The following is a 17,777-nucleotide window of genomic DNA, read 5'->3' as shown; positions in this document are numbered from 1 at the left end:
CCTGGCTCTGTCCCCCAAGGCCATGTTTGCCCCCTCTCTGCTCTGTCCTGAGTGAGTCTGCCCTCAGTTGCCTCTGCCTCTGTTGTGTCATGGGCCAAACTCAGTATCTTCCTTCCCACCCTCAAGCCTCTGCAGGGAGAGGGACTGCCATCCCAGAGTCCAGAGGCCCTGTCGAACAGGGGACACAACCCCAGACTCCCAGGTCCGGAGAGGCAGCCCAGGGGTGCTGTTTGGGGTCCCCAGCCCCTCAGGAGGGCTGAGAGACAGCGACATCATAGGAGTAGGCTTGTAGTAGCAGTAATCCTTTAGCTGGGACAATGTGCTGTCCATAGTGTAGAGATTCCTTGCTGGTGGGAAAATGGGTATGGGGGGCATACAAACAGAGGCCACGGTTGGGCTGGGTTCCCCAAGAAGCCAGCACATTTATTGATGCTTGTTCAGGTCCTGCAGGCTTCTTGTCTCACTTGTTGTGAGGGAAGGAGGCCCAGCCAAGGCAGTACAGGCTATAGACGGTGCCTAGAGAGGGAGTATGGTGACAAAGAGTGAGATCCTAATTGCTTCCCTGAACCCCATCTCAGGCTTTGAAGGCCCTGTGTAGGCTCCTTATCACCAGCCTGGATCCTATCCCCAGATCAGGCTCCAGCTCCCTTCCTAAACTGCACTTCAGGTACAGAATCCCCTAGCCTTGATCCAGACCAGGCTTCCAGCTTTCTCCACAATTCCTGCCTTGCCCCCCCCCCACACACCCGCTCCTGGGACAGGAGCCCAAGCTCTAGGTGCTACCTTCCTATATGCCAGCGTGGACTCCTGGACAATCCCCAAACCTGGCCAGCCCAGAACCCAATCCCCCTCCCTAAGCCCCTGCCCAGTCACTAGCCCTCTCCCCAGACCTCAGCCCAGAAACCAGCCCGTTTCTCACTCCAGCTCGAGCCCCGCGCCCCCCCCCCCCCCCCCCCCCCCCGCCCCCCATCCCTCCTTGCGCAGTTCAGGCCCACAAGGCCCTGCACTCACCCCCTAGACACAGGCCCATGGTCAGTCGATACAGGATGTTGTCTGTTGCCCCGCCCTTCAAGTGTACTGGGAGGTCATTGTCCGCCTGGGTGGTGGGAGCGACCAATGAGAAAGGGGTGCACGTTGCTCTGCGGACTGTATTCCCCGGCTGCCCCTACTCGGCTCAAGGACCGAGCTTGGGGGTCAGGGTTCTTCCCTTCGCCCGCCCCCGCTCCGCCTACCTGGAAGACTTTCTGTTTCTCAGCCACTCGGTTCTCAAAGCGGTTCCGGGCGGTTGAGCTGAAAGAGCGAACCAGTGCTTGGGAGACCTGGCAGGGGAGGGAGTGGATGGGTATTGGAAACACCTGAAAGGGCGCCCCGAAGGGGTCCAGCTGTTGGGGGGTGGGGTGAAGAGTCGGGCTTTCAAGAGGCCCGACACTGGGACGGCTCTATTCCTTGCGAGAGTCTCAAAAGCTAGATCCGAACCGCCAGCACGAGGAAAGGAAGGGGTCCCGTCAAGAAAGCCCAGAAAAAAGGGCTCGCGCCTAGAGGGTCTGACTGAGAGGTTTCCGGATTGTTTAGAGGGTCCTGGAAGAGGGGGGAGGGGGGCAGATGGGAGACTTGTATTGCGTGTCCAAGTCCGGGGGTGTTTTTGGGGGCGAGGGTTTCCTGGATTAATGGGAGGAGCCCAGGTCCCAGGAATGATCCACTCCTGGATCTGGGTGCCTAGTGGGGATTCCATACTGCCTAAGAAGTGAGGGGGAGGGGAAGCGGTGTTAAGTTCCCAGGGCCTAGGTCCGAGATGTTAAAGGAAGCCTAGATGAAGGAAAGAAGCTCAAACGGGGGCATTGGGCCATGTTGGGGGTTCCCGGTTGTCTCAGAACCCCTTGGATTAGAAGGGGGGGGGGGGGTTGAGGGTCCCAGACTGTTTAGGAGGTAGTCCCAAAATCTGAAGGGGGCTCACGTTCCAAGGCCCCAGATCCCGGGATGTTCAGTGAGTCTCGTTATAGGGGCGAGGGCTTCCGGGTTGGGGTCCCCGGCCCAGCTCTTGGGGGCCCTCACCCGCAGGGCCCTCATTTTGCGTCCTCCTCTTCGGCCGGAGTCACCTCCCCTCTCAGCCCAAGGACACACAGGGCCCTCCCCTCCCCGGGAATTGCAGGCCACGCCCTCGGCACGCCGCGGGACAGCTGGTCCCGGGGTCAGAGGTGGCAGGCGGGGTGTGGGAGAAGTCGAACAAATCCGGCAGCCAGATTCGAATTTGTCCAACAGACGGTCGGAGAAGAGGCTCCAATCCCGCCCCGTACCAAAATGTTTAAAGCATTCTCTGTTCCTTGGAATTTCTACTGGTCCAAGTGGAGAGGAAAACGGAATGTGTTTTTGGTTTGTTTCTTCGGAGATACTCGTCCAGGGCAAGTGCAATTCCTCCCCCAGGGTCTCTCAGATCCATCCTAAGTGGGTGATGGCACCTCAGAGCCTTACTTAGCGTATCTGTAAAATGGGGACTAAGTCTGGATCTTCCTCAAAGGTTTGTCAAGATCATTAAATGAACTCCTAGAACAGCGTAACTGAGCTAACAGTTATAATTGAGGTAATAACTTGCAAAATTATTGCATAACTGGACTAATAACTATTGCACAGAAACAAATAAGACCTTACTATTTTCTAGCGGTAAGCTTGTTAAAAAATTTAACCTCGTAAATTTGAAGATCTGAAAGACTTTCATTAAACGATTCATGAATTGGGCAGCATCCTAACAGGTTTATGTATCAAATATTTTTATACTTAGCTAATTTTCATTTTACCATGGAAAATTTCAAACAGAAAAAAGCAGAGAGAAAGGTACAATGAACCTCCATCTTGGACCCATCACCTGCTTCAACAATTACCACCATTATGTTTTTCTTGTATTTGCCCCATTCACCTCCTTTTTTTCCTTTCTTGAAGTATTTTAAAGCAAATTTCAAGATTCAAGATCATATTTCATATTTACATATGCATCTCTAGAGAACAGCTAAGGGCTTGAAAAAAAGGAAAAACCTGACAATCCACAATTTATGGGTTGAATGTTGGATTAGGAAAAATCATTTAAATTGTTTTCTTTTTATTTGTGGGACTGTGGGTAAATTTTCAAAAAGGTCTGTGGATTAGACAATAATATTGTGTCAGTGTTAATTTCCTGATTTTGATAATTGTGCAGCAGTTATAGGATGTCCTTGTTTTTAGGAAATACATGCTGAAGTATTTGGGAGTAAAGGGTTTCATATCTAACTTATTACCCTAAGATGGTTAAGAAGCAAATTATATGTCTATATTCATATCTATTTGACCCTGATGTGCTGCCAGAGTTAAGTACAGTTGCCCTAATGGTTTTAGTCATTGATGAAGTTTTGGGGTGATGGTGGGGTGGTCCAGAGCCAACGACCAACAAAGAATTCTTGAAGACATCTTTCCTGCCAAAAAAGGTGATCGTAATAAAGCATGGGGACAGGACCCATAGGTAGGAAGAGCTGAACTGGGGTTGTGATAGGTAAGTCATTATATACCCTCAGGTTGGGAGGGGGTCAGAGATAGAGTAAGTTTCTAAGGAATTTTGGAAGCAAGGTTTCCAGGACCTTGAGGGACTAGCTGTTGCTAGGGAAACACCATTTATTACTGTTTAATAAAACTTCAGTCATGAGACCCTTTAGATGCATGGGGAGGGACATAAGTTTGGAGTATGATTGCCAGCATATATCTTGGGGCAATTGAGATAAAGGAAGTAGGCTTACAGGATCCTCAAGGTTGGGATAATGTTAAGCCAAGGTTCTCTTTTGCCCCCAGCAAAGTGTCATCCTTGAGGCAGCTGAGCTCCTAGAGGGAGGTCACTCTGCTGGTCTCAAGGACTTGTCAGTGGGCAGTAAAGGAATTTAATTTTTCATTTGCCTTTGTTTCCCACATCACCATGGCAAGCTCTTAAAAACCCTTTCCTTTGTTTTTGGCTAACCAGGGGTGTCTGAGGATTATCGCACGTATTCCACTTGGGGCGTGCACGTGTGCTCTTGTTCCAGCCTATAATTTGCCCTCAGCTTGCCCGGAGCTCCCTCATCAGTCATGATTGTGGTATAGTCTAAAAGGGTTTAACAACCTCTTTTAAAGAACACTTTCACAACAATTAAATTCCCTTAACATTTTCAAACTAGGCTTGTAAATTTAATACGTTAGATGTTTCCATTTAAGAGCCACAGTAGGCTAGTTTACCAGATGAAGTTTTGCTCTATACTTAATATAAGTTTTATGACTTTAGAATTATAAACTTATAAATGTGTTAAATATTATATTCCATTAATCATTCCAATAGTGTATGTAAACAGTAAGGTTTCAACTAAAAGTCAGTCTTAGACATTAACTGGATTCCATATTTTAAGTTGAAATTATAAAGCTGACCTGTTATTTGAATAGGCCAATTTATCTTAGTATTATAAATACTTAAAATATTAAATATTAACAGATTCCTAAAACAAAACAATTTAATACCATGGTTTTGACTGTCTTCAATATTTCTTTTTTTAAAGTGTTTCTTAAAGTAACATTTATTTATTTATTTATTTATTTATTTAAAGTTTATTTATTTTTGAGAGAGAGAGGGAAATAGGGAGAGAGAAGGGGAGGGGCAGAGAGAGCAGGGGAGGGGGGGAGAGAGAGAGAGAGAGAGAGAGAGAGAGAATCCTTAGCAGTCTCCTGACAGTGTGGAGCCTGATGCAGGGCTTGAACTCACGAACCTCGAGATCTTGACCTGAGCTGAAATCAAGAATTGGAGGTTTAACCAACTGAGGCACCAGGTGCCCTAAAAGTAACACTTAAAAAAAAAAAAAAGCTGGGGTACCTGGTGGCTCAGTTGGTTAAGTGTCTGACTTTGGCTCAGGTCATGATCTCACAGTTGGTGAGTTTGAGCCCCACATCAAGCTCTGTGCTGACAGCTCAGAGCCTGGAACCTGATTGAGATTCTGTGTCTCCCTCTCTTTCTCCCTCTCTCTCCCCTGCTCACACTCTGTCTCTCTGTCTCCCAATAACAAACATTTAAAAAAATTTTTTAAAAAGCATATTTATTTATTGAGGGAAAGAGCACAGGGGAGGGGCCAAGAGAAAGGGAGAGAGAATCTCAAGCAGGCTCCATGCTGTCAGCACAGAGCCCAATTTGGGGCTTGATTTCCTAAACTGTGTGATCATGACCAGAGCAGAGATCAAGAGTTGGACACTTAACCGACTGAGCTACCCAGGCACTCCATTAAATATTTCTTTACATAATATTTCTATACCTATTTTTTATTAATTCAAAATCTTCCCAAGGTTAGACAATGCTTACCTACATTGTAAGATGCTTGATATCACACTATCATGCATCATAAGGGAAATGCAAATTAAAGTTTATTTATTTTGAAAGAGAGAGTGTGAGCAGGGGAGGGGCAGGGAGAGAGAGGATCCTAAGCAGGCTCTGTGCTGCCAGCATAGACCCCAACACAGGCTCGAACCTAGGAACCGTGAGATCATGACGTGAGCCAAAGCCAAGAGTCAGACGCTCAACTGACTGAACCACCCAGGTGCCCTGGGAAATGCAAATTAAAACCACAATGGGATACCACCACATACCTACTGGATGGCCAAGATGAAAAAGACTGATCATACCAAATGCTAATGAGGATGTGGAACAATTTTAATTCTCATGCATTGCTGTCCATTCAGGACATTAATTCACTAGGTTAAAAAGGGAAATTTAATATAAAGAATTATTGGGGCACCTGAGTGGCTCAGTTGAGCATCTGACTTTGGCTCAGGTCATGATCTCATGGTTTGTGAGTTCGAGCCCCACATTGGGCTCTCTGCTGTCAGTGAAGAACCCACTTCAGATCCTCTGTCTCCCTCTCTCTCTGCCCCTCTCTCACTCATGCTCTCTCTCTCAAAAATAAATAAACATTAAAAAAAATTTTTAAAGAATTATTAACTATGATAAAAAGTATATGATCTAAGGAAACCCTATACGGTACCCTAGAAATGGAGGAAGAGTAACCAAAGAAAGAGAAAGTAGAAGGAGAAGTCTTGTGGGAGAAGGCATGATTTGGCCATGGGATGGTGGAGAAGTTTGCCAGCTCATATCTAAGGAGTGGTTGGCTGGCTCAGTAGAGCACAAGACTCTTAATCTCAGGGTTGTGAGTTTAAGCCCTGAGGTTAAGGTTGGGCATGGAACCTACTTAAAATAAAATAACTCATATCTAAAAGTATTTTTAAAAGGGAGGGGGGTGGTGTCTGGGTGGCTCAGTCGGTTTGTCTTAGGTCATGATCCCAGGGTGTGGGATCGAGCCCCACATCTGGCTCCTCACTGAGTGTGGAGCCTACGTAAGATTCTCTCCCTTTCCCTCTGCCCCCTCTCCCTGATTCGATCTCTCTTCCTCTAAAAAAAAATTAAAAGGGAGGGGAGCAGAAGAAGAGAATGGTTAGAATAAAAACCTTCATGTCACACGTGTAGAGGAAATATGCAAAGTTTTCCTTTCTGTAGTTGGTCAGATGATGAGAGTTGATGTCCAAAGCTTTCTTCTTTTATTTTAAATGTTTATTTATTTGTTTTTGAGAGAGAGAGAGAGCAGGGAAGGGGCAGAGGGAGAGGGAGAGAGAATCCCATGGGCCTTGAACCCATGAACTGTGAGACTATGACCTGAGCCAAAACCAAGAGTCAGATGCTTAACCAACTGAGCCACCCAGGTGCCCCTCAAAACTTTTTTCTTTACTTATCCTTTCCATCTTTCCCTGGCCCTGAGCAACAACCTCAACTGCTCTGGGTTCTTTAAAAAAATTTTTTTAACCTTTTATTTTATTTTTTAAGAGACAGAGAGGGACAGAGCATGAGTAGGGGAGGGGCAGAGAGAGAGGGAGACACGGATTCCAAAGCAGGCTCCAGGCTCTGAGACGTCAGCACAGAGCCCGATGCGGGGCTGGAACCCACTAACTGTGAGTGTTACCTGAGCCAAAGTCAGATGCTCAACTGACTGAGCGACCCAGGTGCCTCAGTCAACTGCTCTGGGTTCTTTACATGGTAGAGCTGAAGTTGACCCAAACTTTCATTCCCAAAGGATTTGAGCATCCTGTGTTTTTTCAGTTGTAATTTTACATTAACCTTTACTATTGGGCATGGAAGTATTAAGAGGCCCCAGAGAATCCCCTGGAATCCAGACATAGTCTTCCTTGCCTCCGTCGTGTAGAAGAAGCCCAGTTTCACCTGGGTAATTGGGATCAATCATTCCAGCCAATAGATTAGCCACCTTCCTCTCTTTTGTTTTTGCCCACTGGTTCAGTGGCACAGGGTCCCACAATGTCCAGGTGGAAGTCTTATCTTCTAACTCAGTGAATCCACTGCAGGCACAGCATGACTCCCTGTGGGGACTAAGATCTCCAAACTAGCAGAGCTTGAAGTTGTAGAGGAGAGAAGCAAACATTCTTCTCTTCAAGTGAGTTCTTAGTTACCATTGTGAGAGGAGCCTTTCCAAGTCACTTCCTCCACTTGATTCCCAGACCCATAGATTCTGGCTGTGGGACAAACAGCACCATGCGGCGGTCTCTTATTCAAAGCATGCAGTGCTTCCTGTAAGACGGACAGGGTAGTGTTTCCCACTTGGCTCTGTCGCTGAGTCATTAAGTCATTCCACTTTTCTTTTTTGTTTTTAAGTTTATTTATTTTGAGAGAGAGGGAGAGGGAGAGGGAGAGGGAGAGGGAGAGGGAGAGGGAGAGAAGCACACATGACCCGGGAGGGGCAGAGAGAAAGGGAGAAAGAGAATCCCAAGCAAATCCCACAAACTGTGGGGTCCTGACCCAAGCTGAAATCAAGAGTCAGATGCTCAATTGACTGAGCCACCCAGGGGCCCCAAATCATTGTACTTTTCAGTTAGGCAAGTTGCAACTGGGAGTAGGGGTATATATAAGACCAGTTTATTCCATGGGCATGAGCCTGTTGCTGCATTTCCTTCATTTTTTTAAAAGTTTATTTATTTATTTATTTTGAGAGAGAACCAGTGAGGAAAGGACAGAGAGAGAGGGGGACAGAGGATCCAAAGCAGGCTCGTATTCTGAGAAGTCCATCCATACGCTTCATCCCCAAACTTCCTTGTCCCTAATCTTTCAATCTTGTCCCTTCTAAGTTCTGACCATCCATCCAAACCATTGGTAAATGCCCATAAATTAGTACACATCCATAATCCTGGCCACTTCTCATTCTGGACAATGAACAACCAAATGTACTCTTTCACGTTTTGCCCTCTGTCCTTCAGGTTCTTCCCTGAGTGAGCCTAGCCTGCTGCAGCTGTCCCCTTTCCGGTGGTACCAGCATATTGTGAAGACAGTAAACCAGGTTCACATTCGTTCCTCAGTTAGCTGGTCACCAGGGACACACCAGAGGACAAGGCTTGGGTTCAGGAAGAGGAGGCAATGCAATAGGAGTTAGTGTTGAAGTAATAGAACAATTTGTACTACATACTGTTGACAACAGAGCGGGGAGAGGGGCACAGGGAGAAAGAGAGAGAATCTTTTTTTAAAATTTTATTTTTAACATTTATTCATTTTTGAGAGTGAGAGAGACAGACCATGAGCGGGGGAGGGGCAGAGAGAGAGGGAGACACAGAATCCGAAGCAGGCTCCAGGCTCTGAGCTCTCAGCACAGAGCCCAATGCGGTACTTGAGTAGTTGACAACATAGTGCTTTGACAATTCTATACATTGCTTGATGCTCACCTTTTTTTTTTTTTTTTTTTTTTTTTTTCCTCAGAGCTGGGGGAGGCATAGAAGGAGAGACAGAGAATGCTGTTGGTTTTTTTTTTTTTAATGTTTATTTTATTTTTGAACAAGCACGGGAGAGGCAGCGAGGGAGGCAGAATATGAAGCAGGCTCCACACCTGAGCTGTCAGCACAGAGCCCGACGCGGGGCTCAAATTTACAAACCATGAGATCATGACTTGAGCCCGAAGTCAGGTGCTTAACCGAATGAACCACCCAGGTGCATCCATTTCCACCTCACTGAAGTCCCCACCAGCCCCTTATGCCTATTTCACTTGTTCATATTCCTTGCCCTGTCCTCATAGGTATGTGAATTTGCCCCTCAGGGGATAGGGCTTGGCGTGGCTGCTTCCAACTTTAGGGTTGCTTCCTGCTTTTCCATTCATAATTCCTGAGGAGGAATCCTGGGTCTCCCTTCCATCCACCTCTTTTCCCCAGCACCTTCACCTTGGTCCAGGCCACCATGTCATCTCCCTCCTGGTTCATTGCACCGGTCTCCCGGCATTGATCTGTAGGCACAGAGCTGCCTCCTTCTCATTTTTAAGCAGAGAAAAATTTTTCTTTGTCTCTTGCCCATGGGCTGTCCAGCTGCTCCCATAGGACAACTGACCTGGTTTCATCACATCACCCTAAGAGTAAGGACTAGGGCAAAGGGAGCTGATGTACTTATTTACTTTGAGGTATTTAATAAGAAACCTATCTCTGACCCATCATACTCACATGCACATTCACAATAAAATTAATAAAGATGAATATTAAAAACCCAACAATGTGATTCAGTCACATTCTACATTATCTGCTTCTTTCTGTCCTGAAACCAACAAGGTCTGCTTATTTCTCATTTCTGCTGTCCTCTAATGTTGGCTTGCAATTGTCTCTTTAGTGACCCTTGTGGCATGATCTGTTAAGTTTCAGATTATAATAGTCTACTGACCAGCCTTTCCTACAGTTTTTGTTCAAAATGCTGAGAGAGAGGACTTGATTGTTTCAGACCATCTTTCTGTGTGAGGCCTTGTCATTGGTCTCCAGCAGCCTAGGAATGGCTAACTCCAGTCAGCACTGACAGCACTGTCTCAACTACTAGGCAGCAGGAAAGGTGGGAGTGGGGGTGGGGTGCAAAGCAAGCAATGATTGGCTCCTTTAGCACAGTGGAGTCTCCTTTTACCTGGATTTGTTCACATCAGTGCCTGAGGTGAAAATAGTGTATAGTTAAAACTTCCTTGAAAATATCTAGGGACACCTGGGTGGCTCAGCTGGTTGAGTGTCCAACTCTTGATCTCAGCTCAGGTCATGATCCCAGGGGTTGTGGAATCCAGAGCCCCATCGGGCTCTCCGGTGAGCGTGGAGCCTGCTTAAGATTCTCTCTCTTTTGGGGCGCCGGGTGGCTCATTCAGTTGAGTATCCAACTTCGGCTCAGGTCCCGATCTCACAGTTTGTGGATTTAAGTGCCATGTCAGGCTCTGTGCTGACAGTTCAGAGCCTGGAGCCTGCTTCGGATTCTGTGTCTCCCTCTCTCTCTGCTGCTCACCTGCTCACACTTTGTCTTTCTCTCTCTCTCTCTCTCAAAAATAAAACATTAAAAAAAAAAAGATTCTCTCTCTTTATCCTTGTGCCTCTCTCCCCGGCTCGTGTTTTCTCTCTAAAATAATTTAAGAATCGGGGCGCCTGGGTGGCTCCGTTGGTTAAGCGTCCGACTTCAGCTCAGGTCACCATCTCGCAGTCCATGAGTTCGAGCCCCGCGTCGGGCTCTGGGCGGATGGCTCAGAGCCTGAAGCCTGCTTCCGATTGTGTGTCTCCCTCTCTCTCTGCCCCTCCCCCGTTCATGCTCTGTCTCTCTCTGTCTCAAAAATAAATAAAAACATTAAAAAAAATAATGGAGCCTGGGTGGCTCCGTCGGTTGGGCGTCTGACTTCGGCTTAGGTCATGATCTTGCAGTTTGTGAGTTCGAGCCCCGTATCGGGCTCTGTGCTGACAGACAGCTCGGAGCCTGGAGCCTGCTTCGGATTCTGTGTCTCTCCTCTCAGTCCCTCCCCTGCTCATGCTCTGTGTCTTTCTCTCAATAATGAATAAACATTAAAAAATTTTTTTAATAAAATAAAATAATTTAAGAATAAAATAAAAATTTTAAAAAGAAAGAAAGAAAATACCTTAAGATAACACCATATTGGGGTGCCTGGGTGGCTTAGTCGGTTAAGCGTTCAACTTCGGCTCAGGTCATGATCTCACAGTTCGTGGGTTTGAGGCCCTGCATTGGGCTCTGTGCTGACAGCTCAGAGCCTGGAGCCTGCTTCAGATTCTGTGTCTCCCTCTCTCTCTGCCCCTCCCCCACTTGCACTCTGTCTCTCAAAAATAAATAAACGTTAAAAAAAAAAGAAAAAAAATATGATACCATATTGGAAGGTAAGATACCATTTTTATTGTGTCAAGCACAGTCCTTTTTTTATTGTGTCAAGCAACATGGGAGGCCATGGTGAAACAGATTGCTGTGACTTTGGCTAACCATCAGTGTCAGTTTTGGATTTAGGGACCATGTTGTATGAAAAATATACTCAACTCACACTCATCCAGGTGAGATATGGGAACCAAGGAAACAGTAGATTATGTCCATATCTTCTACTCACTCGGGAGTATATGCTGTTCACTCATTGACTGGAATGGAGGTCAGCATAATTTTTCTTGTTTAATTGGGTATTCTTTTTTTTTTTTACATTTATTTTTGAGAAACAGAGTGAGACAAAGCGTGAGTGGTGGAGGGGCAGAGAGAGAAGGAGACACAGAATCTGAAGCCGGCTCTAGGCTCCAAGCTGTCAGCACAGAGCCCGACGTGGGGCTCGAACCCACAAACCGTGAGATCATGACCTGAGCTGAAGTTGGGTGCTCAACCGACTAAGCCACCCAGGCGCCCCTAAATGGGTATTCTTTTATGATTTTTTGGTTTATTGTGAATCCATATTGTTGACGCCACACTAGTCAAACATGCATAAAAAATTACTCAGCTTCATAGCAACTGTCTTTGCTGCTTCCTATCTTACCCCCCGTCTTCTATTTATCTGTTGACTTTAGACTCCGTTGCATCCCCAGCATCTGGCACATGGGTGAACTTGGTAAATATTTGTTGAAGGAAATATAATCCAAATGTTCTCTAATTTGATCACTCCCACCCATTCAATAAAGAAGGCCCTCTCTGCCTCTCTTTCAGCTGTCTCCTAGATATTCCTGGGTGTCCCCAGGGAGTGGCCACATTTGTGCCACTCACCCAGCTGTCCACTGTCATCTGCAGCTGTAGTGTCAGTGTTCAGGAAAGAAAATAGAAGTCGATGTAGGGTTGGGGCGCCTGGGTGGCTCAGTTGGTTGTGTGTCTGACTTCGGCTGATGTCATGATCTCTTGATTCTTGAGTTCGAGCCCTGAGTTGGGCTCTGTGCTGACAGCTCAGAGCCTGGAGCCTGCTTCAGATTCTGTGTCTCCCTCTCTCTCTGCCCCTCCGCTGCTCATGCTCTGTCTCTCTCTCTCTCTCAAAAATAAATACATGTTTAAAAAAATTAAAAAAAAAAAATTGATGTAGGGGCTGACTACCAGAAAGGTTGGATACACTGAGGAGTGTCTTCTACTCAGGATTCCTGCCTAATTTGTAGAGACTCTGCAAAATGAAAATATGGGACCCTTTGAAACAGCAGGAAGAAATTAAAATACTAATAATATTTTAGTATTAAAATAAAAATATTAAAATACCATTAAAAATACTAATACATAGGGGCGCCTGGGTGGCTCAGTCGGTTGAGTGTCAGACTCTTAATTTTGGCTCAGGTTATAATCTTGTGGTCATGTGGTAGTGGGATTGAGTCCCATGTTGGGCTCTGCGCAGACAGCATGGAGCCTGCTTGGGATTCTGTCTCCCTCTCTCTGCCTCTCCCCTGCTCATTCTCTCTCTCTCTTAAAAATAAACATTTAAAAAATAGTAATATATAAAGCTTTTTTCTTTCTTCCATGATCTCTGTCAACCTGTGGTGGTCTTTTAAATTTGCTATTTAGGGGCGCCTGGGTGACTCAGTTAGTTGCGCGTCTGACTTTGACTCAGGTCATGATCTTACAGTTCGTGAGTTCACGTCCCGCATCGGGCTCTATGCTGACAGCTCGGAGACTGCTTTGGATTCTGTGTCTTCCTCTCTCTGCCCTACCCCGGCTTGTGCATGCACGTGCTCTTTGTCTCTCTCTCTCAAAAATAAAATAAAATAAAATAAAATAAAATAAAATAAAATAAAATAAAAATCAACAGGGAAGTAAATAAATAGTAAATAAGTAAGTAAGTAAGTAAATTTGCTACTTAATGCTGTGGTCCATAGGGCAGTGGATACTCCTGGGGTGAGCACAAACACAGGCATCTGGGGCACCTGCCGTGCAGCTTTATGTATACCTACAAATGTGCCTAATGACAGCATTTGTCATTAACCAGACTGCCCACTGGCTTCTGGCTTTCCTCCTCCCCATCAGCCACTGGACCAGCTCCTTGTGGACTTGGCCAGAGATGAAGTCGAACCAGGCATCTCTCCTTCCCATGGGCTTGCTGTCCAGGGTAATGCAACTTGTGTGCCAAGAAGAGCCAGGGATCAAGGTGGACCAAACATCCTTTCCTGCTGGGTTACCTGCTGAATGTGTGCCATGGCATGCTGACTGCAGAGAGGGGAGCTGCCACCCTGCCCTGCCCTCAAAGGTTATAGACAATGGATGGTATTGGACCTTGATTTTCCCTATGCCCTTGCATGGGCCCTCAGGCCCACGGGCCCAGGGAGGCAGAACAGGCCAAGAGCCTGACTCAGGGAGAGTGGTGGGAGGAGAGCACGCACAGGAGTCAGGCCCCAGGTCCCCGGTGCAGGCTCTACTGTCCCATCAGATTTCACTTACAAACATATTTAAAGATACCATTATTCAGAACTTCAAAACAGCAACTGCAGAGCATTAACCCCCCAAGCACGGAGCCCTTCTGAGTGTGGGGCCCTGCGCAACTGCCCTGAACACGTCTTGTTTCCAGGCTAGCGACCTGGGAATGACTCGACATCTAAAAGCTGACCTTGGAAAGCTGCTGCTGTAAAGTGGCCCCTGCAGGGATGAGGTTGAGAACACACCCCTGTAGCCCTCACCTGGAGTCAGGAAGTCCAGATCAAGAAGCTGTCACTGCTGCCCTTGCTCAGATCTCCTTCAGGAATGGTTTTGTCAACTTGAAGTCCAACTCCTGGTTTTGGCTCAGGTCATGATCTCACAGTTCATGAGTTCAAGCCCCCATTCAGGCTCTGCTGGTGGGGAGCCTGCTTGGGATTCTCTCCTTCTCCCTCTCTGCCCCTCCGCCCACCCTCTTAAATAAATAAACTTTAAAAAAAAAAGGGGGGGGGGGCTCAAACTCTGGATAAAGAGCCAGCTGGGGATATAAACTATGCTGCCCTGTATTAGCTAGCATGAAGACTTTGTTTCTAATACCGTGGTTTAAAGAACGCAACTTAATATACCAGCCAAACTCCGTATGTAGACCTTATTTGGATCTTGATATGAACAAACAGTAAAAGAAAAAATTGTGACATTTTTGAGACAATTGGAAACTTGAACAATGATTGACTTTCCCCTCAACATTTTATTACCCCAAATTTCAAAGATACAGAAAGGGTGAGGCATCTTAGAGTGAACACTCATATACTTACCACCTAGATTCTACAACAAACATTTTGCTACATTTGCTTTATCATACAACTAGCCATCTATACCTCTATCAATCCATAGCTTTTTTGATGTATTTCAAAGTAGATTGCAGATACCAGTATTCTTTCCCCAAATACTTCAGCGTGTGTCACCAACTGGACTGCCTGGATATTTCATCACAGAAATAATTTGAAATTTTTATATGTGTTAGGGTTACTGTGGTTATGTTTTTTAAAAAGTCTGTATTTTAGAAATATATACTCCGGGGTGCCTGGCTGGCTCTATTAGTGGAGCATGTGAGTCTTGGTCTCCAGGTTGTGAGTTTGAGCCCCGCATTGGGTGTAGAGATGACTTAAAAAAATAAAAATCTTAAAAAAAAAATACTGAAATATTTTTTGGTACCCCAAAATGTAGCAGCTTCAAACAACACTTATTATCTTACAGTTTTTATGGATCAGGAATCTGGGGATGGTTTAGCCAAGCCATAGTCAACTGCTCAGGGTAAAGATGGGCCAGGAACCCACCAGGATTTGCCAGTTGTGGGTGGGGAGGGAGACTGACCCACACTTTCCAGTGTCCAGAAACAATCTTTGGTGTCATTCTGCTGCCATCTTGTGGCAGACCTGGAGCCATCGCCCCTCCCTTCTAGACCTTCCCACACTAATCCTGTTGGATGCAGTTTTAGGACTTGATTCTTGAAACCTGTAACTTTTAGGTGTGCCTGGCTGGCTCCGTTGGTAGAGCATGTGGCTCTTGATCTCGGGATTGTGAGCTCAAGCCCCCCATTGGGTGTAGAGATTACTTAAAAATAAAATCTTTCAGGGGGCACTTGGGTGGCTCAATCGTTAAACAGCAGACTCTCGGTTTCGGCTCAGGTCATGATCTCAGTTTTGTGAATTCGAGCCCCACATGAGGTTCTGCGCTGGCAGTGTGGAGCCTGCTTGGGATTCTCTTTCTCTACCCCTCCCTCACTTGCACTGTCTTTCTCAAAATAAATAAATACACTTAAAAAAATAATATCTTTAGGGGCACCTTGGTGGCTCAGTCAGTTGAGTGTTGGACTCCTTTGGCTCAGGTCATGATCTCGCAGTTAGGAGACTGAGCCCCACGTTGGGCTCTGTGCTGACAGTGTGGAGCCTGCTTGGGATTCTCTCTCTCTCCATCTCTTCTCTGCCCCTCACATAGGCACACTCTCTCCCCAAATAGATAAACTTTAAAAAATCTTTTAAGGGGCACTTCGGTGTCTCGGTTGTGCATCTGACTTCGGCTCAGGTCATGATCTCACAGCTCGTGAATTTGAGCGCCATGTTGGACTCTGTGCTGACAGCTCAGAGCCTGGAGCCTGCTTCAGATTCTGTGTCTCCCCCTCTCTGCCTCTCCCCCACTCACTCTCTGTCTCTCTCAAAAATAAACACTTATTTTATTTTTTATTTTTATTCTCCCCCAAAAAATAAACATTTAAAAAAATCTTTTAAAAAATAAAAATAAAATCTAGAAAAAAACACTTTTAACTTTTATTTACCCAATTGCTGAATAGATCACAAATTCACATGGCTTAAAATTCATAAGGGTGAATAGGGAGAGAAATATTTTTCTCCTGAGAACTCCTGAGTTCCTCTCCAGGTGGACAATTCCATGTTATTTGTATCTCGTATCTCCTCCCAGGGAAATTTTATGTGTATATGAAAAACAGAAGCAAAAAAAAAAATCCAGCACCCCCCGAAAACACAATAACGACACCCCCAAAATATATTCAGCCTTCCCAAGCATAAAAGAATACTTCATTCCTAAAATCAGCAGATTCATTCAACAATATTAGTGCTGATTTGAACAAACAATATGCATGTTTTCAACTAACAAAAAACAGAAAAATACATGTGATCCGATGAGGAAATGTGAACATTGCCTGGATATTTTATTGTATTAACAAATTAATGTTAATCGTTTAGGTGCGATAGGGAGTTATCGCTTAAAGATGCAATCTGAAGTACTTATGGATGAAATGGTATGATGTCTTGGTTTGATCTGAAACCCATCATGGGGGAAAAGTGAGTGGGAGTGTAGATGAAGCAAGTTTGCTGAGGCTGGGTAATAGAAATGGGGAAGGGGTGTTCATTATTCTGTTTGCTCTAGGTTTGTGTATGTTTGAAATTTTCCACGATGAAAAATTGAAGTATATTTCCCGAGTGCCTACTGTGTGCTGGGCACTGTTGTAGACACAGCAGTGAAGAAAACAGAAAAAACCCCATCATTCACGTAGCTTACATTCTGGTGGGATAATGATAGCTAACATTCATTGAGGACTTACCAAACGCTAGACTGTTGTAAACTTGTTGGAGTACCTATCAGTACATAAATACCTTCCTCACTCCTGGTGTTGCTTTACAAGGTGCCTTGTATTCAGTGTATGGATCCTCCACAATTCATTTTGCTAAGATTAAGTGGACAGACAGGATTTTAAACAATATTTGCTGTTGTATTTCATTCAAACTACCTTAACATTGTTCTTTTCCATATATTGCAATAAAGCTGGTGATTGCTGTTGTTTTGCTTGTCATAATAATTTCCTTCGGAGTCCTTGACTGTATTGCACATGTTGAAACATATCATTTCCCCTTGTACTTTCAGTGCAATCCATTAAGAATGCCAAGAGTAGGGGTGCCTGGGTGGCTCAGTCAGTTAAGCCTCCGACTCTTGATTTCGGCTCAGGTCATGACCTCAGGGTTCATGAGTTCCAGCCCTGCATCAGGCTCTCTGCTGTCAGCACAGAGACTGCTTCAGATCCTCTGTCCCTCTCTTTCTCTGCCTGTCCCCTCCTCTTTCTCTCTTTCTCCCTCTCAAAAATAAATAAACTTTAAAAAAAAATGCCAAGAGTAACAGTTAAATGTGTCAATTTTGTTTGCCAAACAGCAGCTTTGAAAATATTTGTCAAATGAAATTACTTTAAAAAAATTTTTTTTTAACATTTATTCATATTTTGAGAGACAGAGTGTGAGTGGGGAAGGGGCAGAGAGAGAGGGAGGCAGAATCCAAAGAAGGCTCCAGGCTCTGAACTGACAGCACAGAGCCCGACGCAGGGCTCGAACTCACAGACTGTGAGATCATGACCTGAGCTGAAGTTGGACTCTTAACCGACTGAGCCACCCAGGGGCCCCATGAAATTACTCTTCAAGTAGGAAAATGTGTAACTCATTACTGAGTTCAGTTCACCTACTTTGTATTGTCCCTCATGACAATTATATTCAGGAGGGTGGTAGCTCCAAACTTTGAACAAAATACATTATTTCAAAAATTCAGCTCTTTGATG

The 17,777-nt window shown here is 45.4% G+C and overlaps 1 protein-coding gene across 1 annotated transcript; it reads right to left on the bottom strand.

The window, feature by feature from the left end:
* Positions 1-402: 402 nt before the first annotated feature.
* LOC122208266 (cytochrome c oxidase subunit 7A1, mitochondrial) lies at positions 403-2,151 on the bottom strand. The gene is made up of 4 exons (XM_042919179.1): positions 2,053-2,151; positions 1,233-1,319; positions 1,012-1,096; positions 403-516 (listed from the first exon to the last, which is right to left on the bottom strand). The coding sequence occupies exons 1-4, from the start codon at positions 2,065-2,067 to the stop codon at positions 461-463; spliced, it is 243 nt and encodes an 80-aa protein (XP_042775113.1). The 5' UTR covers positions 2,068-2,151; the 3' UTR covers positions 403-460.
* Between the last annotated feature and the right edge of the window lie 15,626 nt (positions 2,152-17,777).

The sequence above is a fragment of the Panthera leo genome, chromosome E2 (genome assembly GCF_018350215.1).
Source record: "Panthera leo isolate Ple1 chromosome E2, P.leo_Ple1_pat1.1, whole genome shotgun sequence".
Lineage (NCBI taxonomy): Eukaryota > Metazoa > Chordata > Mammalia > Carnivora > Felidae > Panthera > Panthera leo.
Note: the sequence above shows the minus strand (reverse complement) of the source record. Positions and strands in the feature narration are given on the sequence as shown.